The sequence below is a fragment of the Borostomias antarcticus genome (assembly GCF_949987555.1).
Source record: "Borostomias antarcticus genome assembly, chromosome: 14".
Classification (NCBI taxonomy): Eukaryota; Metazoa; Chordata; class Actinopteri; order Stomiiformes; family Stomiidae; genus Borostomias; species Borostomias antarcticus.
This window is the reverse complement of record NC_140247.1, coordinates 16,579,879-16,604,878: the sequence shown is the minus strand read 5'-3', so window position 1 is coordinate 16,604,878 and position 25,000 is coordinate 16,579,879. Positions and strand designations below refer to the sequence as shown.

The 25,000-nt window shown below is 48.2% G+C and overlaps 2 protein-coding genes across 2 annotated transcripts in view; both read left to right on the top strand.

Moving 5' to 3' along the window:
• Window positions 1–956: 956 nt before the first annotated feature.
• Window positions 957–1,367, top strand: pirt (phosphoinositide interacting regulator of transient receptor potential channels; the record flags this gene model as incomplete). The annotated part of the gene is made up of 1 exon (XM_084448768.1): window positions 957–1,367. The coding sequence occupies one exon, from the start codon at window positions 957–959 to the stop codon at window positions 1,365–1,367; it is 411 nt and encodes a 136-aa protein (XP_084304894.1).
• Window positions 1,368–12,750: 11,383 nt separating this feature from the next.
• foxk2b (forkhead box K2b) overlaps window positions 12,751–25,000 on the top strand; it is a 20,065-nt gene continuing 7,815 nt past the window's right edge. The window contains exons 1-4 of the mRNA XM_084448695.1: window positions 12,751–13,660; window positions 18,594–18,788; window positions 19,419–19,572; window positions 22,318–22,464. Of these exons, the coding sequence (XP_084304821.1) occupies window positions 13,368–13,660; window positions 18,594–18,788; window positions 19,419–19,572; window positions 22,318–22,464 (789 nt within the window). The 5' untranslated portion in view covers window positions 12,751–13,367. The remainder of the gene's footprint in view (window positions 13,661–18,593; window positions 18,789–19,418; window positions 19,573–22,317; window positions 22,465–25,000) is intronic.

Sequence of the window (25,000 nt, the reverse complement as noted above, 5' to 3'; positions counted from 1 at the left end):
GAGCCTCCACAGTCCAGCTACAGAACCCCCCACCGGGCGAGCTTGTTCCTGGACACCGGGCGGTCCTGTTCCTGGACACCGGGCGGTCCTGTTCCTGGACACCGGGCGTGCTTGTTCCTGGACACCGGGCGCGCTTGTTCCTGGACACCGGGCGCGCTTGTTCCTGGACACTGGGCGGTCCTGTTCCTGGACCTTCTCTGCTGGTGAGGAGAACTGACAGGCTCAGTCCACAGCTCTGAGGTGGGTGCTTATCTGTTCTGTTGAAGGGGCACTTTACTGTATTTCTGAGGCTCTCCATCAGTTCACCATGTACAGTATGTGATGTAAAATATCACTATTTGGTAGGTAATAAGAAGGTAGATATTATAGGTGTTTCTACAAATCCCCCAAAATTGTGATGTACCGTACATGCAAATACGCTAATGAGCTATTACGTCATCATCACACTTTTTTTCTTTTTTTGGGGGTGGGGGGGGGGGCGGGGGGGTACAGAATGGAACACATATTACATCAAAAACTGATTTTGAGTTAAGTGCCCATTTAAGATTCTACTCTTCTAAAATCTGAAAATCATCGATTGATTGATCTGATAAGTTCCACTGTTGCTTCACGCTGTGTTTCTAGAGAGGAATAGTCTTGTCTAAGAGGTGCAGCTGATCAGAGCTGATTAACCCGAGCAGAGGTGAGAATCCCGTCTGCTCACTCTCTCCTTCGCCCACAAAATACCAGATTTAGCTGGATGTTTGTGGACAGATGAAGCCTTGTTTACTTGTTTACTCAGATGATGTGACCCTGTACGTCTGGGATTAGTACACAGCTGACATGTGTCAGGCTTCGTCCATTTGTCAAACATCCCCGTCTAATAAGGCTTGAATTGTCCCTCCGCCCAGCGCAGAGCAGAGCTGACCCCAGGAGGAGGAGGAGGAGGAGGAAGAGGAGGAGCAGGACGTCCAGCCATGCCTGGCAGCCCAGAGAACATCCCTCTTGGGGAGTGCCCCCTCTCCCGGTCCCGGGACCAGCTGACGCCCCGCACGCCACGCAGCGAGAGCACGGTGTTCAGCCTGTCCCGTAGCGAGTCCCTCTGGACCACCCAATCGGTCCGCAGCCGCACCTGCCAAGTCTACTGGTTCCCCATTCACCTGATGTCCACCGGGGGCAGCATACTGGCCTGCGGGATGCTCATCAGCGGCCTGTTCTTCTCCGGTCACAACCGGCAGGTGACCATCATCCTGGGTCCGGCGCTGCTGTCTGTGGGCCTGATGGTTCTGGTAGTTGGGGTGGTCCTGATACCCATCACCAGGGAGAACAGACAGCCAGCCATGAAGAGGCCGTTCAGCTACTACCGCCAGCCAGTGTTTAACCTCTGACCTGGCGTGCAGGTGGCGGTGCGTGTGTGATCAGCAGCCCTGTGAGAGACCAGGTGGCGGTGCGTGTGTGATCAGCAGCCCTGTGAGAGACCTGGGTGCCTCAGCTTTGCACGGCTTCACCTGAGCGAGTCTGCGCACGGCTACCGTGCACGAAACCTGCGCTTGAATCCCGCCTCTGTCACGCAGGAGTCCCCGTCGGGTTTCATGTCACATGGTTGAAGATTCCTCAGACTAATAATCTGGTTTAATCTAATATTCAAGTTTTAATTTGGTTCTAAATAACCAATATTGAGGAGGGTTACATTTTCCCAAAAGTCCAAGGGAGGAAGAGCATGCCCCCCCTTCCCTCGACAGACATGCTCTGAGTTCACTGTTATTGATTAAGATCTTGAGACGTCCACCCTTCCACCACTATGTATCCAGGAATATGTCTGCTTAATCTATATCTTTACCTATAAAAGGGCAAAACATACATATTTGCAAGCATATCATTGTAAAGGCCTCCCACTAGTTGTGAATGTATTATACCTGTAGAAGGCTATGTGTGACAGTTCCACATTTTTCATAACTACAAGTAAAGCATGATAGCATGAGGAAGTTCTCAAAGTAGATGATCTGTCTTCCTTGTGATTGAGACTGTTGTTGACATCTCCTGTCCTCATGAAGGAGGCTGGTACTGTTGATCTGATGTTTAGTGCTGTAGTCTGCTGCTCATTAATGGATTGTTATTACAGGTTAGGACTTGACTGTTCATCTTTAGTGGACATTACTATCTATCTGCTGTCCACTACGTATACAGCCATTAAAAACTAGAGTGCTATAGAACCATATGTAATAGTAGAAAACCTTCAGAAACAAAGGTTTAATATATAACCCTTTTCAGGCCTGTAAGGATCCAGAGAGAACAGTGAATAGTTCAGGCCTGTAAGGATCCAGAGAGAACCGTGACTAGTTCAGGCCTGTAAGGATCCAGAGAGAACCGTGACTAGTTCAGGCCTGTAAGGATCCAGAGAGAACCGTGACTAGTTCAGGCCTGTAAGGATCCAGAGAGAACAGTGAATAGTTCAGGCCTGTAAGGATCCAGAGAGAACCGTGACTAGTTCAGGCCTGTAAGGATCCAGAGAGAACCGTGACTAGTTCAGGCCTGTAAGGATCCAGAGAGAACCGTGACTAGTTCAGGCCTGTAAGGATCCAGAGAGAACCGTGACTAGTTCAGGCCTGTAAGGATCCAGAGAGAACCGTGACTAGTTCAGGCCTGTAAGGATCCAGAGAGAACCGTGACTAGTTCTTTCTGACCTGAAAGGGGTTCTTCTGTCTGGAACTGTTTCTTTTTCAAAGGTTCCGCTACCATTATAAAATGGTTCCATAGATATTTGTTTTTCTAAGACTGTATAATACCCTTCTAGGTCACTAAGACTACCAGAGTGTGTGTGTGTATGTGTTCTGTTTACTGTCCTTGTCTGAGGAGAGCGATGTGGGTTCTGTTTTTACACACAGACCTTCATCTTGGTCTAATGGTTCTGTTTATGTAACCGAGAGAAACAGAGTCCTCGTGAGTCCCGAGTAGGTAGCTGTCGCGTTGGTAACGACTAATGAGGATCCAAATAAACAACAATAAAAAGTAGTTGGTTGAACTCACCTCCCCAGTATGAATGCCGTCCATCCATGCTGATGAAGAGCAGGCTTGTCATCAGCACAGCTGGTTAAAACCATGACTTTGCCACGGGAGACTCGGGTTCGAACATTCGTGCTGAATGTTTGGGTTATATTGCTTGGGCTTGCTGAGGTTCAGGCTTGTTTACCTTCGCAATGGACATGTATTTAATGTCCTGCTGATTTGAATTTTACACCAAAACTACATACATGTAAAGTTTCAGATGTATGAAACGCCGACGGGGAGGTGTGTGAAGGGGAGGAGTTGACCGGGGGGCGGTGGGCGTGGCCAATGGAGACAGCAGCAGGAGCAGGACACACACAGAAAGACACTGAAGACGTCTGCATAGAAGGCTGTCTGCATGGAGACGCACTGCAGCGTGAGGACGGAGCCAGCAACCAGGGGCCCCGTGGGGAGTCTGATTGGACCCTCAGGGATGGGGTGGGGGGGCAGGGTTAGGGCTAGGTGTAGCAACCCAGCAAGATGAGTTCTGATTGGTGGAGTGGCAGGAAGGGATTGTCCCCGTCTATTTTAGGAGACTGCGTCAAGCTTCTCTCTACTTTCCCGTCTTCCCTGACAGGCATGTATTGTTTGTCTGTCTTTTCATTAAACCACAAGTGAGAGGAAGTCACGTCTCCAAGGCCTTATTGACGTAGTTATGTAATCAAATAGCACTTCTCATGTACTCTCGCTGCTAGATTCAGTTACAGTCACAGTTCACAGTCCCTGAAGGAAGGTGAGTCATGTGAATGGTAATTTGACTGTCAAATTGCATGCTGCCTAATTTGCATCATATATCAGCAGCAAAGGTGAAACGAGAGACTAGACCATAGGTGACGTTCTACACTGATAATGAATCAATTAATATGCCTACGATATGCGTTATAATAACTAGCCTAAAAATTAATAGGAGAAGTTGTGAGATATCTATACAATAGGCATAGGAGTCTGATTAGAGAAAAGAGAACTTTGCACGCGCAGACACACAGAGACGTGACGTCAGGGCACAGGTGTGTCCTCGGCTGCGCGAGGAGGGACAAAGGAGCCAGAGAGCATCTTCCGTCATTTCCAGGTGAGCGTCGGTCGGCTGAGAGGATGGTCGGCCCACGCACATGCATTGGCGGGTGTGTCCCTGTATTTTTTATGGCTATCGTTTTCGATGTTATTGGCTTAATTATTGTTTTTATTGGTATATTTGCCGATGTGCGTTTGAAAGGCCGATATTACGGAGATTTCTTGATATACAGCGGTTCGCTGATCATCTTCTGCAGCCTGGCTTTGTGGATCATCTGGTACATCGGAAACATACAGGTTCTGGAGGACAGTTTTGGGGAAAGTTTACTAAAAAGGAAAGAAAGTTTAGTGCGGTTGGCCAGGAGGTTGTCAAAGACGCTGACGGCTACAATGAAAAGTGACGACTTTCACGAGAAGTTGGCGGAGGATGAAGATGATGAGAAGGATTCGCATCATCTGGAGGGCCTCCCGCCTCACGTCGCCTCCCGGGTCACCTGGGGGAAGTCGGTCGTTTACACGAACGAAGGGTACGACGCCGACGACTGCGATCCCTTCCCCCAGGAGAAGAGCAAGAAACGGCCAGAGATCCTGACCCCGAGCAGCGCCTTAGGAGGTAAAGGGAGACTATAGTCTATACCATGGGCGATTTTATAGGGGGGGCAGGGGGGGCAAGTGCCCCCCCTGATTGGCCAGCCCAACTCTGCTCAAATTCTAATTTTTTTAACTAATTAACACAATTATTAAATACATAATTGTGGTTTGTACCAGTTTGTGTTATTGTAGGTCATCAGTCATTTTAAAAGTGTATTTATTACTTAAACTAGGCTACCTTAATTTAAAAAAAAAAAACATAATCCACCAATGGCACAACTCGTCCGTCGACCTCAACTATTTCCGGTTTGATCTGTTACCGCAAAAAAAGAGAGATCTGACTGTACTGCTCAGTGCTCAACAAGCTACAACCATCCAACCTGCTCACAATGGCGAAAAGAGCTATAAAAACAATTGACCACTTCTTCATAAAAAAAGAAAATAAAACTGGCAATGCTAATGAAGAAGCTACCACTCGAAATGACACCGCAGCAGGTGCAATCGAATGCAGAAGTGCTCCAGAGGCTATCGAAGCTAGTACTAGCACCTTCACCACATGGATGTATTAATAGAACGGCGAAGAAGCTAGCACCAGCAGGCAGTTGCAGTTTGATGTTGTGATGTTGGGTATGGCCTAGTGCTCGGTCATAAAGTCATATTGACATGCTTGTGGTGTTTAGATGAAGTTTGAAACGTTGTGTATATTGAATTGTCATACGGATTTCTTATTAGCATAGCCTACTGTTCACAACTGGCATTCTTTGTAAATAGATGGGATGGGATGAAAGAACAGTTTTGTTTTTTTTCTCACGTCAAAATGTTTCCCCCCCTACTCTCAGAGAGTAAAATCGCCTATGGTCTATACTCTGGGATGTTTTACGTTTTGTAGGTTTTTAAGTTGATACGGTGGTACGCTTATGTCATTGTGACTAATTAGGCTACAACCTTATCGCAGTTACAACTCCTTTTATATCTTTATGGCCGTGTTAATGTGCCTTATGTTTACAGTGGGCTAAAGACCAGGCCTATAAAGTAGCCTAGGCTACATGCACTTATGTTATTATCAGTAGCCTAATTGGTTATCAAGAAGCCAATCTGAATCAGGCTTAGGCCTATTTAGCCAGGTAGGTTTTCACACATAAGCTAGAGGAATTTGCTTTGGGCTGTTGACAGTAAATAAACAACAATAGATGACGTGCAGGGACCAGACAGAAAGGGTAGTGCAACATATAGGCTAGTGAAACAAGCAGGCCTAGCCTACAATCATGGGACATTCGAGAGAAGCTGATGTTCTGTTTTTCTTGTTTGGTTTCCAGATATACTGTAGGCTACAGCGAGAGGAGTGACGTGGGGCGACGATCAACACAACCACAAGCATGAGAAGACATTTCCTTCCTCAGTAATATCCAGGATTCAACGTGTCATTTATATAGTAGCTGATCCTCTAGTAGCTTATAGGCTATTTCTGACAGCCATACGTCCACTTGTCTCAGACTCTCTTCTTCTACAGGCGCTAAATTAAATAGTGGTCATTATCTGAACAGCAGGTGGCTGATGAGGCACTTTGAAAAGACAGATTGTGGAATGTAGGCTAATGTCTTACCTGAGCCTTAGCCTATTGACAGCAGCAGAGCGAGTGGTCAGACAGGTTTGTCTGCCGTCCTATTGGCTCAGTCAGCCTTTGACCTGAGCCTGGTCACGAAAAAACACACACCTCCATCATAGCATGGCAGCTCAAACAAGAGAGAGAGAGAAACAGGGTGAGAGAGAGAGAGACAGGGACAACAAGAGAGAGAGAGCAGCAGAGAGAAAAGTTTTACCATAGTATCATCGTTTGCTTACAAGCCTACAATTTACACTTTCATAATCTGTAAAAAAAGAAAAAAAAAACTGAAAAATGACCTTGTTCTACTTATTTACTAAAATACTGGACTCTATCACTGTTCAGTTAATTTACGTACAGTATATGAGACTTTACATGGACTTTACCACGCTGTCATTGTGTTGATAGGTGAAGTGTTCAGTCCGTCCCCAGAACAGGTTAGTGTTAATGGTAGGGTTAGTGTTAGGGGGATATGTGTGGAATGCAGCCTTCACACACTCTGGTCTTTCTAGCTCAAAGTAAACTGCTGATTATCGGGTTAGGGTTAGGTTATCACTGAGATATCTACGAGTTGTCACACACAGATAGCATCATATTGATAAGGTCACAAACAGGTTGCTAATATTAGGTCATATGCTCAGACATGCAATCCTACATTACCCATGTGTCACTCTGATCAGGGAGATTAATTGATTAATTGACAGTATAGCCTTAAGAGAGGTTTACGAACAACTAATATGCATGTGTAGACAGTAAGGTGTAGAATCTTGATAATAGTCCTGGAAATGGACGCCGCCCAAAGGTTTTCCCCTCATTTATTTGAGTGTTTTTAAGTGAACATGACGGGTGAAAGGTCTCATTCAGGGTGGAGCAGAAACGGGGAGGATCGGGGGCTTTGTCAGGAGCAGCTCAACCCATTGTCGTGGTGGTGGAGTCAGGCAGACCAGTCCATCCAGTGATGGAAACTATGAAGGAACGCGCCCATCCTCTAGTCACCTCCGCTCATTCCTCCTCAGTCCTCCAGTCAGGCAGCTGCATGGACAGCTCTCCTGAGAACTAGCCCTAACTAGCCAGCCAGCCTTCCTGCTTACAACCCACCCAGCCAACCTGCAAACCAACCTGCAAACCATCCAACCAACCTGCAAACCATCCAACCAACCTACAAACCACCCAGCCAACCTGCAAGCCGTACAACCAACCTGCGAACCACCCAGCCATCCATCCATCGTCTTATGTGTGTGTGTGGGTTCCTGCCATGGAGCCCAATCGGATGAGTTGCTGCATCCTCTTCCTCACCCTGGCCGTGGTCTTCGACGTGGCGGGCCTCGTCCTCTTCCTCCTGGGCATCTTCGCCCCCCTCAGCTTCTGGGACTTCTTGGTCCTGTCGGGTCCCCTCCTCATCTTCCTCAGCCTGGGCTTCTGGATCTTCTGGTACCTGGGCAGCCTGACGGTTCCGTACGAGGAGCTGCTGCCCAAGTGACGCTGCACGCCGGGCCCAACCTGTGGAACCTGTGGGAGAACCGGAAAGATCCGCAAGAAGCCATGTGGTCAAGGAGGTTCTGGAGGGTTATTTTGGACTGGGGACATTCAGTATACATACCTCTCTGAGGGACACAGGACAGCGGAGTGACCCGTCTCCTGGGGTCGGAGAACAGCAGAGGGACAGGACGGTCAATACTACCACTTTCTGGTCCTTTTTTTCAGGGACTGTTGAGTGAGACAGACTCAGCTGGGCTCGATGACCAGGATGTAGCACGCCTGAACGACCACGCGTCACTGGGATCAAGCTTGATTTACATAACACATTGAGCAGGAATAGTAGTAGTAGTAGTACTGTAGTAGTAGTAGTAGTAGTAGTAGTAGTAGTACTGTAGTAGTAGTAGTAGTAGTAGTAGTAGTAGTAGTAGTAGTAGTAGTAGTAGTACTGTAGTAGTAGTAGTAGTAGTAGTACTGTAGTAGTAGTAGTAGTAGTACTGTAGTAGTAGTAGTAGTAGTAGTACTGTAGTAGTAGTAGTAGTAGTACTGTAGTAGTAGTAGTAGTAGTAGTACTGTAGTAGTAGTAGTACTGTAGTAGTAGTAGTAGTAGTAGTAGTACTGTAGTAGTAGTGTAGTAGTAGTAGTACTGTAGTAGTAGTAGTAGTGTAGTAGTAGTGGGAGTGATAGTAGTGGTAATTTATTGATCCTTGGAGGGAAATTGCACTGTTACAGACAACAAAGTAACCGACTAGAATAGAACTGTATCGATGAGGCAGAAAGTCTGACTTGTCAGATCAGTGCATGATCTTAGAACGTGTTCGTCAGGTGACAACAATGAACAGAGGTGAAGTTCTGATATAAAGGTTAAATTATCTGCGGTGAAATTGTGTGTGCTTATCTGTGTATGTGCTTATCTGCTTGTGTGTGTGTGTGTGTGTGTGTGCGTGTGTGTGAACTACTGTAGACGCACTTTGAGAAAACTCAAACAACCTGTACTTGTGTCCACTGTGCCCGTGTGTGTCGTGTGTATTTGGATGACGTGTTGTGTATACTGAGGCCGTGTGCAATGTTCTTATGTACCAGAACAGAACCACCACTGAGCTGGTCTGGCGTGGGGGACCTATTAACCATCAGGGAATCATTAACCATGATGGCTTATTTATAACTGTGGCTGGATCTGGCCTCGCCTTATCAATGTGAATTTATAATGTCAATAAATATGTTTTTGAGGGTGACGCGTTTTATGTGTTTTCCTCAAACTAACACAAAACAATTCAGAGAAACCTCACAATGTCCACGAGCTTAGATGTTGAATGTATATAATGATGCCAGGCTACGTTGGAGATGTGATTTGCTGTCCTAGCTGAAAAACTACTTTGTTGGGGGCAGCTTGCTTGTGAAACTAGTTGGACAGGGAATGTAGGTTTACCTTGAGGTTTTACAGTGAGAGACCCAGCCGAACCAAGAGATGAAGCTAAAGTCAACATCACTTCCTCCATTGGCCAAACAAAAGACTCGAATTTCCCTGAAAAGACGATGGTCTTTTTTCTGAAATGACAGAAACCCAGTGAGCTGGGCTATGGTACAACAAAGACAGTTTACTCTTAAAGGACAATGCTCGTTTTTGACAACCTGGACCTTATTTACGACATATTATAAGACGTTTGACTCACCGAGATCACTTTGGTGTAGTTCGGAGGCATGTAGAAGAAATTTAAAATCCAGCGCGAGCCAGTATATCCATGTAATGGCGGTGGTCGGGGCACTTAGAATGCAGTTTCTAAAAATCTATTTTCTGCCGCGAAACGGTTGTTTTCATCAATCTGTCTTGATGAATCGCTAGTTGTGCTTACATAGAGCATAGGCCTGTTGTGGTATTTCACATGCCTCTGTAATATGATCTTTAGAAACGTCTTGAGACACGAAATAGCTTCCTCACTTGCTCCAGCACGCATGCGCACAGCGTGCTAGAGCAACGATTGCGCGCTGTGCGCATTAGTGCTGGAGCAAGTGAGGAAGCTATTTCGTTTCGAAAGACGTTTCTAAAGATCATGGCATGTGAAAACCACAACAGGCCTATGCTTGGTTGTCAAAAACGAGCATTGTCCTTTAAGCTGATGTAGAACAAGATTGTTAATTGTTTCATAACTGCCTGTTTGGAAAACTTTAAGTACTTAAACTGCTAAAACTTACAGAAAGACTAATGACAAGCTTTCTAACACTAGGCATCTTGTGTCAGCTGCTGTTATAACTGAACCTGGGTCACGTTCCAAACTGAGACGACAATAAAGTTCAATCCACAAGTTGCATAAGTGCATTGTGTTGCCTCTGTGTATGAAATGTGCTATATGAATAAAGTTAGATTTTTGATTTGACAAGTTAAAACCTTATCATGGTTATGGTAAATGGACAGCACTTATAGAGTGCTTTTATCCAAAGCGCTTTACAATGGCGTCTCATTCACCCATTCACACACACATTCACACACTAATGGCGGCAGCTGCCATGCAAGGTGCTAGCCTGCTCATTGGGAGCAATTTGGGGTTCGGTATCTTACCCAAGGACACTTCGACATCGTCAGGAGGAGCTGGGATTCGAACCGCCGACCTTACGAGCATTGGATGACCCGCTCTACCTCCTGAGCCACAGCTGTCCTGCTTTCAGTGACAACGTCAGGTTACACGGTGGCCATGTTACAGTAAATGCCTGTAGAGATGTACTGGTGTCAGAACATTACAACTCTTAGAATGAAGCAATAGAAGAACCCCCTGAAAAATGGTTCCACAGTTCTAGTTCCAGTTCCCTTGTTATTGTTGTCTAGCAGTTGGACCCCCCGCCCCCCCCCCCCCCACACACACACTCACACACACAAACTCACACACACACAGCTACTCTCTGCGCAGGCTGAAGAAGCATCCTGTGTGCACTATCTCTCTGGCCAGCGCGCTCAGACACCCAGAGACCTGCTAATGGGCCCATTTGGAGGAATTGGAGGTCTAATGCAGCCCTTTCACCCTCTGCTTTCAAACCCCCCCTCCTCTCTCTCCCTCTCTCTCTCTCTCTGCACTCTCCCTCTACCCCTCTCTCTCTCTCTCTGCACTCTCCCTCTACCCCTCTCTTCGTTTTCTCTTTCTCTCCCTTCATTTTTTCTCTCCCTCTCTACACTTTCTCCCTCTCTGGCACTCTAACCTCCCTTATCTCCCTCTCTCTCTCTCTCTCTCTCTTGGTTTCTCTGCTGACTTGCCCCTCCCTCTTCCCCCCTCCCCTTGTTGTGCTGTATTCCAGGTTGCCATGGTGATGTGAGTGAGGTGTGAGAAAACCTGGGCAGAGCGGCACATCAAGGCGTGGCGTCGGAGATGGCGAGAGCACACCCTGCTCGTTAGAGAGCACACCCTGGCCTCGTTAGAGAGCACACCCTGCCCTCGTTAGTGTGCAGTAAGTGGGGTTATTAGAGTTTGTGCTGCTCATTCATAGTCTCTGTCCTTTTTGAGGAGACATATTCCCTGAGCTGGATCAGTCAGTTACAGTTACATTACATCATCAGCACATTAAAAAAAAAGCTAATCCAGCATCTGTGTCTATGTAAAAATCAATGCAGCAATTGAAATATGTTATATCGGACGAAAAAGTGAAAGTAACACAGAGGTGTGGTCTGTCTCTAAAAGCTGTCCCCCGTCACCGGGGGTTCAGGAAGGGGCTCTAATGTGCTGCCGGCTTCCGGATATCCAGTGGTTCTGCTTAATGGATGGAGAGCTTTTGAATGCAAGTTCCTGAGTGTTAAAAATTGATTTCAGAAGCCCTGCTTTTAATCATTCAATGCGCGCGCACACACACACACACACTATCTATCTCTCTCTTTCTCTCTCACATACACACACACTATCTCTCTCTCTCACACACACAATCTCTTTCTCTCTCACACACACACACACACACACTATCTCTCTCACACACACACACACACATACACAATCTCTCTCTCACACACACACACAGCTAGAGGGAGAGGGAGAGGGGGGGGGGGGGGTTGAGAGAACTGTTGTTCAACCAAAACATTTTGTGTACAAATACATTACTGATAATTTCCTGTTCCCTTTACAGCGTTCCCTCTCCTGTAGTAAAGAGTACAGTAACGGTTGAAAGGCGCAGGCCCATGTCTCCATCTAGTGGTTGGTGTAGGCAACGAATAGGCCTCATATAACCAGATATTTTCAACTTGGGCTACATGCATAGCATAGGCTACATGGGTGGCTGTAGCTCAGGAGGCAGAACGGGTCGTTCAATGATCGTAGGGGTCGAATCCCGGCTTCTCCTGACGACATGTTGCAGTGTCCTTGGGCAAGACACTGAACCCCAAATTGCTCCCAATGAGCAGGCCTTGCACGGCAGCTGGCCACCATTTGTGTGTATGTGTGTGTGAATGGGTGAATGAGAGGTCTTCATTGAAAAGCGCTTTGGATAAAAATGCTATATAAGGGCAGCCCATTCACGATTTACATGTAGGCTAGCCTCTCTCCAAAAACATACATCATGACTGTGAAGATGGGTGGGGAAAACAGACGCTGAAAATAAAAAAAATAAAAAATAACGCCAACATTTTCTGCATTTAAGATGCTTAAGGTAATATGACTTTGAGATGGCGGGTCTGTGGCAGTAATATGCTGATGATCCTCGCTTACTCCAATAGACATGTGGGTGGCCAGGCTGTGTGATTTATTGCCAAGAGGTGTTGTAGGAGATTATCACCCCCACCCCTCCCCCACCGCGACTACTGCTCTGTTTACAAACAAGAGGCCTGTGTGAAGCCACGGTCACTCGCCAACCGATGACGTCATCGCCAAAAGCACATGTGTTGCACACACACGCACACACATGTCCTGTCTCCAAGGACATGTGCACTGATGCGAAATGGTAGTTATGTAAGGGTAGATGATACGCGACTGGGTCGATCTCATGCCTTTGACACCACTTTATTTTAAACAATTGCAAGAAAATGGTTTACACACAGAGTGACCTCCATGATCTGGGTAAGATGCTGCAAAACGCTGCCAACCTCAAGACCAGGGCTGGAGCTAGGAATGGAACCAATATTTAGAATGTTGAACATGTAAATGAAAAAATAATTCCAGCAAACTATTGACTTTATATTGCACATGTGCATGCTTATCAGGAAAAGGGACACGAGGGGGACTAACCCTAACCATTGTTTCGTTATCATCGGAGAATAGTTTGTAAAATAAAAAGATGATCTCCAACGTGACAAATCGCAGTAGGCTACCGTGTCTTGTAGTTAGCTAATACGCTACCGCTCAACCGAACTAGGGGCTTGCCACCATCAGAATATGCTCGGTATGATTGGTGTTCCCCGAGTCGGCGAGAAGGCATGTCCATTTTTCATTGGTGGAACGGGCTGTCATTCAGACCGTGTGCGCCCATAGCGGTGTTTGGTTGGATCTTTCCGCCACCCTTTCTCTCGGCGGTGGGTCGGAGCCGCTGTCCCCTCTCTGGCACGTTCCCCTCCAAATTTGTATTTTTCTTTGGACGTCCCTTCCATCGATTCGGCCAATTGAAACGTTATTGAAAAGTCAAGCACGGCCGTTCATATAACGGTCTGTAGTAACCACGAATTTGGCGTTCATCCCTTTTTTGTACATCTTGTAACATGGCGATGGTAAGCGGGTCGTCTGGGCCGGTTGCCCGGCTCGAGGGCCGAGAATTCGAGTACTTGATGAAAAAGAGGTCGGCGACTATCGGGCGAAACTCGTCCCAGGGCTCCGTGGACGTGAGCATGGGCCACTCGAGTTTCATCTCTCGGAGGCATCTCGAGATATTCACTGTCAGCGATGACGGCTCCGGCGGCGGGGACTTCTACTTGCGATGTCTCGGCAAAAACGGGGTGTTCGTGGACGGGGTCTTCCTCAGGAGGGGCGCCCCTCCTCTACAGCTGCCACGGATGTAAGTAAACATTGTACGACGTTAAAAGAAAGTGTTGGGCGAAGCTGTTACGAAGCTTAGCGACCGTGTATTGTTGTTGTTTTGGATAACCCCGGAGCACGTGTTGTTACGGTGCTCTCCGTGCTAGCTGCCATTTCCTCCAGGCCACCATCATCTGCAGGAGTATCAGCCTGTCTGCTAGGCTAGCGACGAGCTCACCACAGCTCTGTTTACATTCTGTCCAGCGTTGAATAACCTTAGCGCTATTATCCTACCACACGTTATAAAGTGTCCACGACCACATTTGCACCAGTGAACAACATGACGTGCTGTTTTATCGTTAATATCAAATAGCTTGCGGATATATTTCCAAAATATAAACATTAACCGTTAGCTATAGCTAATACACAGAGAACTAGCTTGTTAACGTTAAGCCAGGCGGACATCTCGCTCGTGTTTGTTGACACGCCGCTGCTGAGTTTTGACCACCAACTGTTCTAGTTGTTTGTTATAGTAGCTAGCAGGCTAACGCTACCCTCCCTCTCGACCTCGCCCTTTACCCAACTGTTTACAATTTAAATCTCTCCTCGACTAAGACACACCAAATATCCGACTCAATTCGCTCCGTTTAGAGCGTGTTTATTATTTTTTGGGGTCAATTTCACAGTCTAGACAGGCATAAATGAGCTACTGTTGTCAGTTGATGCTAACCTGTATTTTATGAGTGTAACTATGCCGACATTATGATAGCTTGAAATGCAAGCCTGCTCTTGCAGTGGGGGTTGAAAATAAATACTTCAGAGAATCGTGCTTTTTTCCCCCTCTGGCTATAGCATAGCAACTGTGCGTTGCTTTTTCAACAATCCTGCCCTCATTGTGCCCAGGGTAAACCGCTTGGCAGAGGAGGCTCCTTTAGTGTGTTGAGAAGGCATTGAGACTGTGGGAAAACAGCTTCTTGCTCACTCAACTGACCAAATGTTTCCATGCTGGGCTTAACGGGTTCCCAAAGGTTCTCCTCCCTTGGCCATTGTGTATTATATAAAACATTTGGATTGGTTTTGTCTGCTGCATTGCAAAATCAGAGAAGGGTAATTTCTATAGGGACTAGGTTTGGTGGCTTTCGTGGTCTGGATTCTGAAGTGGTAGAATTGGAGGTTGGGAGGACTACTGGATTCAGTCTGGTGTTGTGCTGGTTGTTGTGGTCCTCTGGTCATGTGCAGGCAGGGGGGGCTGAAAGAAGTTTTTTCCCTTTGTATGAGGCTGTGACAGACCTGCAAGCCCCCAACACACACACACACACACACAAACAAACACCAAACAAGTCCCAAGGTTGTAAAAGCACTGTGCCATTGTAACCAGAGGCGGAACTTTGCTAGGAATGTGACCATCTCCAGATCTCTGCATTCCTCAGTCCAACACGCCCTGCTGGTTGCCAGGACAGGCCAGTGTGGTGGTGAGGGGACCAGGACAGTACAGTGTGGGGGTGAGGGACCAGGGGACCAGGACAGTACAGTGTGGGGGTGAGGGGACCAGGACAGTGTGGGGGTGAGGGGACCAGGGGACCAGGACAGGACAGTGTGGGGGTGAGGGGACCAGGACAGGACAGTGTGGGGGGTGAGGGGACCAGGACAGGACAGTGTGGGGGGTGAGGGGACCAGGACAGTGTGGTGGTGGGGGACCTGGACAGGACAGTGTGGGGGGTGAGGGGACCAGGACAGGCCAGTGTGGGGGTGAGGGGACCTGGACAGGACAGTGTTGTGGTGGGGGACCTGGACAGGCCAGTGTGGGGGTGAGGGGACCAGGACAGGCCAGTGTGGGGGTGTGGGGACCAGGAAAGGCCAGTGTGGGGGTGAGGGGACCAGGACAGTGTGGTGGTGGGGGACCTGGACAGGACAGTGTTGTGGTGGGGGACCTGGACAGGCCAGTGTGGGGGTGAGGGGACCAGGACAGTGTGGTGGTGGGGGACCTGGACAGGCCAGTGTGGGGGTGAGGGGACCAGGACAGGCCAGTGTGGGGGTGAGGGGACCAGGACAGGCCAGTATGGGGGTGAGGGGACCAGGACAGGCCAGTATGGGGGTGAGGGGACCAGGACAGGCCAGTATGGGGGTGAGGGGACCAGGACAGGCCAGTATGGGGGTGAGGGGACCAGGACAGGCCAGTATGGGGGTGAGGGGACCAGGGAACCAGGACAGGCCAGTGTGGGGGTGTGGGGACCAGGAAAGGCCAGTGTGGGGGTGAGGGGACCAGGGAACCAGGACAGGCCAGTGTGGGGGTGAGGGGACCAGGGAACCAGGACAGGACAGTGTGGGGGTGAGGGGACCAGGACAGGCCAGTGTGGGGGTGAGGGGACCAGGACAGGCCAGTGTGGGGGTGAGGGGACCAGGGAACCAGGACAGGACAGTGTGGGGGTGAGGGGACCAGGGACAGCAGTGCACTGGATCAGCCCCTAATCCATGACCTTTTACTGTGGACATGAAACTTGCTTTATAAATCAAATGAACTATTTATTACAGTTACACTTTAACTCATATTTTTGGAGACCATACATTGTGGCATCGTCTCCAGAATGAGGTTTGGGATTGACCAGGTCATTCTGGAGACGATGCCACAGGCCGTATGCTGCATGCTCATCTGCCAGGGTCTTCTTTGTTGATGTAGCCTAGTCTATGTTGAGAAGCTCTGAGAAGGTGTGGGAGAACATGTCTGCTGGCTGCTAGTGTGTGTGTTTGTGTGTGTGTGTGTGCGCATGTGTGTGTGCGTGTGTGCGCGCCAACTCGGGTTTGGCGAGTGGCCGCCGGCCTTGGCACTCTCTGACCAAGAGGAGCCGTACTGAGCTCTACCCGGCCTGGTGGAAATACCTGGGGCTCCGTCTCTGGGCCACCGTGCAGTCTGACCTCACACTGACCGGCCCAGAGGACGAGAGAGGGAGGGAGGGAGAGAGAGGGAGAGAGAGAGAGGACGAGTGAGGGAGAGAGGTGATTTATCTCTAGTTGCTTGTAGTCACTATTGGCACGGTAAGATTGGGCCTCATTTGAAGTTAAGAATTTTTAAAGAAGCATTTCTTCTTAAACTCCACTTACACCGTTTCCAAGGAGATTCTGGCATTCACCAATGTTCTCACATGTGGGAACTAAGAACAGAATCTAGGAACACGGAAGAGCAATCTTAAGACGTGTTCTTTTAAAATCATTTGTGATTCTGTATACTTCAAATCTACAGTTATAATATTATAGGATTGCAATACATAATATTTGTATGATTTATGATATATTTTTATAATTGTTCTATAATTGTATCATTATTTTGCAAAGTGGGAGTGCTGTCCTTCCAATAATATCCCCGATGCGCCAGGTCCAACTGTGTGCCCTTCTCCAGATACAAGTAGCTAATATCACCCCATATGCTAATATCACCCCATATGCTAATATCACCCCATATGCTAATATCACCCCATATGCATGTTATTGAACTGAGGCTACTAAATAGGACAGGTAGAGTCCGATGCTCCTCCCTCTTTAGATGTTCGATTGCGCATGCTTGACAGCTGTGTATTTTATAGCCTACATTTTTGTAGTGTCTTTGCCGTTGACTTTGTATTTCTCACTGTCCTGCCTCAATATGTTAATTGCCATGCACCAAGGCAAATTCCTTGCAGGAGGAGGCCTACTTGGCTTAATAAAAATCTGATTTTGATCGCCCACGCTGGATTCGACCTGCAGTCCTCTGACTTGCCAACGTACCTGATAAACCCCACCTAAACCACTATGCTATCGGAAAGTTCTCGAGTGGAGGGCGCGGATGACCGGTATTCATTTAGAGAAGTGACATCTGCGCTTAGCGAATTGGCTCTTTAATCGCATGTCCTTATGTAGGGCTGGCGGGGAGTTTACCTATGCTAATTGGGGTGAGCGGCCGGCCACACACACATTCAACTTGAGAAACCATGGGATTCACCATTAAGAGAAGGCAGGTGAGGACTCATCCAGCGGTTTACAAACACGTCTTTAATCAGACGGGAGCTTTCTTTAGAAACGTTCTTAGGAAGAAATGTAAGAAGAGAACTTAGGAGGATATTGGTGAATGAGGCCCATTGTTCTGCTCACATCTGAGCCTCAATCATGCTGCCTTTATGGATTTCTCTCCTGATTCTGATGATCGCGCTCTGATTGGATCTGGATGTAGACGGACAACCAATCAGAGCCTGGCAGATTCAGAGTAGCATGGTCAGAACAGAGCCTCCTTGTTGTTTACCTGGCAGTAAGGGAGTCAGTGATCTCATCCTCTGCAGTGTGTGTGTACGCGTGTGTGTGTGTGCGTGCATGTGTGTGTGTGTGTGTGTGTGTTTACTAGCTACCACAGACCTAAATATAGTCGGAGCCTCTGGAGTGGGTCTCCCCATTCCACCCCAGAGGGAGTCAACCTTCTGTTCTCTAGCCTCAAGACTAGCAGGTCTACCTGAGGACTAGCCTCTAACCCAGGTCTACCTGAGGACTAGCCTCTAACCCAGGTCTACCTGAGGACTAGCCTCTAACCCAGGTCTACCTGAGGACTAGCCTCTAACCCAGGTCTACCTGAGGACTAGCCTCTAACCCAGGTCTACCTGAGGACTAGCCTCTAACACAGCCCCACCTCTGCTATCTCTCTTTTTTTCTTAAGAGATGAAACGTCGTCAGATAAAAGATGGATGTTTGCTTAATCCACTGCTCATTCTCCCCCTGCTCTGCGCTTTCCCCCTTTTCTCCTCCTCTCCTCCTCATCGTCCACCCCTCTCCTCCCCCCCTTCCTCTCCTCCTCCTCCTCCACCCCTCTCCTCCCCCCTTCCTCTTCTCTTCCTCTCCTCCTCATCGTCCACCCCTCTCCTCCTTCTCTTCCTCCTCCTCCACTCCTCCTCTCCCCCTCTTCCTCCTCCTCTCCTCCTTCTCCTCCTCTCCTCCTCCTCCTCTCCCCCCCTCAGGTGCACATTCCGCTTCCCCAGCACTAACATCAAGATCACGTTCACGGCGTTGTCCAGCGGCCGCAGGGTGAAGCGCGAGGCGCCCGAGTCGCCGCCCAAGCCGGTCCAGCCCCACATCGCCCCGCTGACCATCAACATCCCCGAAAACATGGCCCACCTGATCAGCCCCCTGCCCTCCCCCACTGGGACCCTCAGGTGAGACGTTCACCAGACGCTCACACGCACGCACACACACGCACACCAGTTTGAATCATCAACACAAGGATCCGCTGGCTTTCATCTGTTCCCTCTCTGGGTAAAAGCCGTGTGCGTCAACGCTTCAAAATGGAGTGGTGTTCCGAGCTGACGCGTCACTTAACACCTCTTTTGTAGGTTTCAGCCACTGAAAACAATACAAGCGTCTGTAGCCAGGGTGAGGTGTCTGACCTCCAGCTTCCCTGCAGCAGAGAGCAGGCCAGGGTGGGACTGGTCAAGCGACAGATTACCAGCTACAGTTGACCTGGTTGTTGTGTCAGGTGAAGCCGGCCCTGTCGGTTGACCTTGTAATGACCTTTGGCAGGGGATTGGACTAGGCCTGACTCTGACCTCAGCTCTGCGTGACGAGGGGGGCTCAGCTCACGGCTTAAACGCCCTCTTCACCTCTGCAATCTGTCCATCTACAATCTGTCCATCTACAATCTGTCCATCTGGACTGACCGGGAAAACACCGGAGTCCTTCAAACTCAACTGGTTTATTTGCTGATATGTAGCTGATCACCCCCCCCCCTCTCCCCACCAGCACTGCTAACTCCTGTCCGTCTCTCTGCCCCCCCCCTCTCCCCCCAGCGCTGCTAACTCCTGTCCGTCCAGCCCACGGGGGGCGGGGGCGTCGGGGTACAGGATGGGGGGCTCCATGGTGAGCTCAGCGGAGCTGCAGCTGATGGCTGACCACTCCCAGTCAGAGAACGACAAGGACGCCTCGGGAGGAGACAGCCCCAAGGTGAGACCCCCCCCCCCCCCCCCCCCCCCCCCCCGACACGGGACATCCTCTAGACCAGGGGTGTCAAACATACGGCCCGCGGGCCAAAACCGGCCCGCCAGATGGTTCAAACCGGCCCACGAGACGACGTCCAAAATGTTTAACAAGGAACAGATATTCCAAATTTGTCCAGCAGAGGTCGCACTGACATAACGAGAGATCCGGAAATAAACAGCACGTGACAGCAACGCGCCCAGAATCATCTGGCAATCTCGCCTTATCGTTATTAAGCTCTTGTTGTCAAAATTACCCACGGTTGCACCGTCATTATCAAAATGTCTGTCAAAAAGGAGAAAGGTTGACACAGAGTGCAGAGTTTTCCAAGAAAATGGACTGATTCTTATTTATTCACAGAAGTGAAAGGGAAACCTGTGTGCTTGGTGTGTAATCAGCAAGTTTCAGTGCTCAAGGAATATAATATTCGACGCCACTATGAGACTCATCATGGTGAAAAATACAACCATTTGCGAGGACAACTGAGAATAGAGAAGATAAATGAATTGTTAGTGGGTCTGAAGAAACAGCAGTCTGTTTTTACCCGTAGCCGAGAGGTCAGTGATGCAGCGGTGAAAGCTAGCTACCTTATTGCTAACGAGATAGCGTTAGGATCCAAGCCATTTTCTGAGGGCGAGTTCGTGAAAACATGCATGCTGAAGGCTGCAGAAACCGTGTGCCCTGAAAAGCGACAGGCCTTTGCCAACATTAACCTAACGAGGAACACTGTCACAGATAGAATTTCAGATCTCTCAGCAGACTTGGACAGCCAAATGAATCACAAAGTCAAGTCATTTGTTGCATTTTCGGTTGCAATTGATGAGAGCACTCTGAAGAATACAGTTCTGTGAAAAATAACATTTACTGTGGTAATGTAATATTTAAAGACCATGAACATTGTGCAGTATAATATCAGTCAGCAGCTTCAGCACAAAATAGTTTGGTCTGGTGTAACTCTATTGCTCATGCACTGCTATCACTTTTATGGGTTTTTGAAATGTACAAATTTAATACATTTACAAGGCAGGGTGATAACGTTCTTCATAGCTCCCACTTTAGTTTGTGCATAGTGTGGTGAGTCAGTTCAGGTGGTCAGATGTGAAAATGTATCTACTGTACATTTAAATAAACAAGTTGTTTTAATCAAAGTGTAATGCAATTTTTTCAGTTCCATAGGCCTATCTGTGAATACATGTTTTGTGCCTTTGTAGATCCACTGTGATCTGTGAGTTATAATGCACATATATAGGCTAAATGATAAATTAAGGCATAATATTGAAATATTGAAAAACAAAGGTAAAGATTTGGAGTTGACGTTATTTCTAGGTTAATTTGCTATTATTTTACTGGCCCGGCCCACTTGAGATCAGATTGGGCTGTATGTGGCCCCTGAAGCAAAATGAGTTTGACACCCCTGCTCTAGACTCTTAATTCTAGTTCTAGATTGGGTTTTGGTCTGGTGCTAGATTGGGTTTTGGTCTGGTGCTAGATTGGGTTTTGGTCTGGTGCTAGGCTAGGTTTGGTGATGGGTGTGGGTTGGATGGTGTCAGATGGGTGGTTTTGGGTGGAGGTACAGGTAGCACGTGCTCTGTGATGCTCTGGGGTTTTAAATGTGCCTCAGCTCTGCTCTACGATGACCCACTTACGCAACGAGGGCCGACAAACACACTGATTAACACTCATGATTCACATGTTCAAATGTCATGATGTAAGAGCTGGTGATGTAAGAGAAGATCCAAGGCCTGTGTATATTATTATTATTATTATTATTATTATACACATACACAAGTGTCAGTATCAACCTTTATATTACGGGTCGAGTAGATCAGGTCAATTCTCATTTGCAATCTGAAACTATGCAAATAGAAGGGGAGGGGCTAAAATACAAAAATCACCTAACGAAGAAATGCATTCTGCTCAACTGGAAACGACAAGGTCCTCCAACCAGCTTGTTCAAGACTCTTCTGAATGAAACATACGACTGGAACAGTGCACTTATATTTTGAGAAATAAGGGGGAGGACTTTCTGAAAGTATGGGGAGCCCTCATGGCCCTCTCACCGTTTACCCAACCTGCTTGTGTGTCTGGATCTAATGTTATATGTCGCCCACTGTGACCATAGTAAGTTTTTCTTTTGATATATTTTTGTACTGTTTTTTTCTTTATATGCTGTTTTTTTTCGTCCTGTGTTTTGAGTTATGCTCTGTTAAAATGAGAACTGTATAAATAAATAATACATTAAAAAAAGTCAGCTAACAACAACATTTTTAAAATGTCCATCTGAGCCGTGGGAAGCGGGCGGTCAGGAGTGTGGTTAACGAGGGCGGTAAGGGGCATGGTTAACGAGGGCGGTAAGGGGCGTGGTTAACGAGGGCGGTCAGGAGTGTGGTTAACGAGGGCGGTCAGGGGCGTGGCTAACGAGGGCGGTCAGGGGGCGTGGTTAACGAGGGCGGTCAGGGGCGTGGTTAACGAGGGCGGTCGGGTGTGGCTAACGAGGTCGGGCAGGGGCGTGGCTAACGAGGGTGGTCAGGGGCGTGGTTAACGAGGGCGGTCAGGGGCGTGGTTAACGAGGGCGGTCAGGGGCGTGGTTAACGAGGGCGGTCAGAGGCGTGGTTAACGAGGGAGGTCAGGGGCATGGCTAACGAAGGCGGTCAGGGGTGTGGTTAACGAGGGGGGTCAGGGGCGTGGTTAACGAGCGCTCTCTCTCTCCAGGACGACTCCAAGCCGCCGTACTCCTACGCCCAGCTCATCGTCCAGGCCATCACCATGGCGCCAGACAAGCAGCTCACACTCAACGGGATCTACACACACATCACCAAGAACTACCCCTACTACCGCACGGCAGACAAGGGCTGGCAGGTGAGAGACACACACACACACCCACACACACACACACACCACACACACACACATCACCAAGAACTACCCCTACTACCGCACGGCAGACAAGGGCTGGCAGGTGAGAGACACACACACACACACACACACATCACCAAGAACTACCCCTACTACCGCATGGCAGACAAGGGCTGGCAGGTGAGAGACACACACACACACATCACCAAGAACTACCCCTACTACCGCATGGCAGACAAGGGCTGGCAGGTGAGAGAGACACACACACACACACACACATCACCAAGAACTACCCCTACTACCGCATGGCAGACAAGGGCTGGCAGGTGAGAGAGACACACACACCCACACACACACACACACATCACCAAGAACTACCCCTACTACCGCATGGCAGACAAGGGCTGGCAGGTGAGAGAGACACACACACTCAGGGCTGTACATTGCGACATATATGTCACACATGCTATAAAAAAAAAAATGTCTCTGCGATTAATTTATTTGCCCTGTAGACAGCGAGCCGCTTGTATGTAACGTTAGCGTTTTTTTTCTGTGTTGAAGCCGGGAGGACGAGTGAGGTGAAATGAAGTGAGAGCAGTCAGGTAGGCTAGCCTATAACTTCCCCCGGACCAGTAAACTCTGTTCGGGCAAGTGCCTCATGCAGTTGTCTGATCGGACAAGTAAAAAATAGCCTATAGTTGAAGTGTGATAAATATGTAACGTTATCTAAAAAATAGTGTAGAAACACGACGTGGAGCTACACCCAGTAGCCTAGCCTATTGAGGCTTGAGGCTGACAGTTCCATCATCGTTCCCATTAGGAAAGCCCGTTCATTTCACGTTTACAAAACGAAACTCAGTGTTCCATCTCACTGCGTCGTCTCGGGGCTGGGGGGGGGGGGGGGGGGGGTTTGCCCAGGGTGGCATATAAGCTAGAAACGCTACTGTTACGCGCTGCTGTCTGTCAGCAAGCATGATTTGTCAAGGACACGGCCCACACCACAAGCGCGAGTACCTACAGCAGGGCGCTGCCCTGACTGACTGACTGATTGAGCGACCGTCTTTTTGGCTGGCTGAACCGAAAGTTTAACGACGCTATCTTGCGTTAATGTTCCTCCAGCCACCTAAAAGTGCCAGTCAAAGCAACAGCAAATGCAACGAAATATCAGTTAAGCGTAGCCTAATCTAGCCTATTATTTATGTAAGCTATGTAAAAAAGGCTGTGATTGTGGTAGTAGAAGACAGGACCAGCACAGAGTTGAGGGACAGGTGAGAGAGGAGAGGATAGAGGTTGTTGAGAGGAGAGCAGGAGAAGAGAGAGGAGAAGGAAGGGGACAGGGCAGGATGAGAGATTAGAAAGAGTGATGATTTAGAAGGAATGAGTTTGCAGTTAAGCGACTAATCAATGGGCATACAAACACAACTTTTTTTTATTAAATAAAACATTCTATCTATTATTCTCACCCCATAACTCAAATTTAAAGAAAGCATAATTTTCATGTAGGCTAAATGTGCTGTTTCAGTATACCTTTCAATTATACATGTCTCATTTTGTTATTTTAATTCTTTAAAAGTCACCAGAATACAGGAAACTAGGTCTCTTAAACCTTTTGGGGGGAGGACGCCCAGACCCCCGCTTTGGTATAGAAATCCTCCTTATTTTTGGCTGTCTTCAGCTTGGCACCACCACACCAAGAGATCAATTCCACAGGAAACACTGGTTCCTTGTTCAGATCATAGAGAAAAACCCAAACAAACGAGCAAAGGAAAAAGATGTTGAAATTATGAATGAAAAAGAAGATAACCCAAATCATGAAGACACCGCAAAATCAAAAGCCGAGAAAACCTAAAGATGCTTGTCTGAAAACATTTGTTATTATTTCATATTGTATACGTACAGTAACATCCCTTTCTGGGTGGTTTTAAGTGATGAACTACATAACTTGTGTTCAGTAGAGGTGATAATGAACATTTTATATCTGTGCTACAACTTTCTGGCTCTGCTACGGAACTATCAACCCCTGTAGCACCAGTGCTATGTGCTAAAAAAGTTAATGTACAGCCCTGCACACACACACACACACACACACACACCACCAAGAACTACCCGTACTACCGCACGGCAGACAAGGGCTGGCAGGTGAGACACACACACACACAGCACTGAGAACTACCACAGCCAAGACGTAGTAGGTGAACACACACACACACGACCTGTGTCTCTACTCCATTCTAGTGAAGCAGGCCAGCGTGACGATGATAATAAAGATGATAATGATGATTCAAACAAAGGAGCCAGTGTTGCTGGTGGTGTCTGATGTGCTCCCAGTGCCCCCAGCCTAACTGGCGTGGCTCGGGGGGGCATGACTCAGGGGGCCGTGGCTGGGGGGGGGGGGAGGGGTCCTCCGAGGCCCAGGCAGACCCCAGTGACATGCCTGCCCTCCCGAGCATGGACAAGGCACTGAACCCCAGATTGCTCCCAATGAGCAGGATAGCACTGTTGGCTTTTGGCGTTCTTCTTCTGTTGCTCTGCGTTGTGT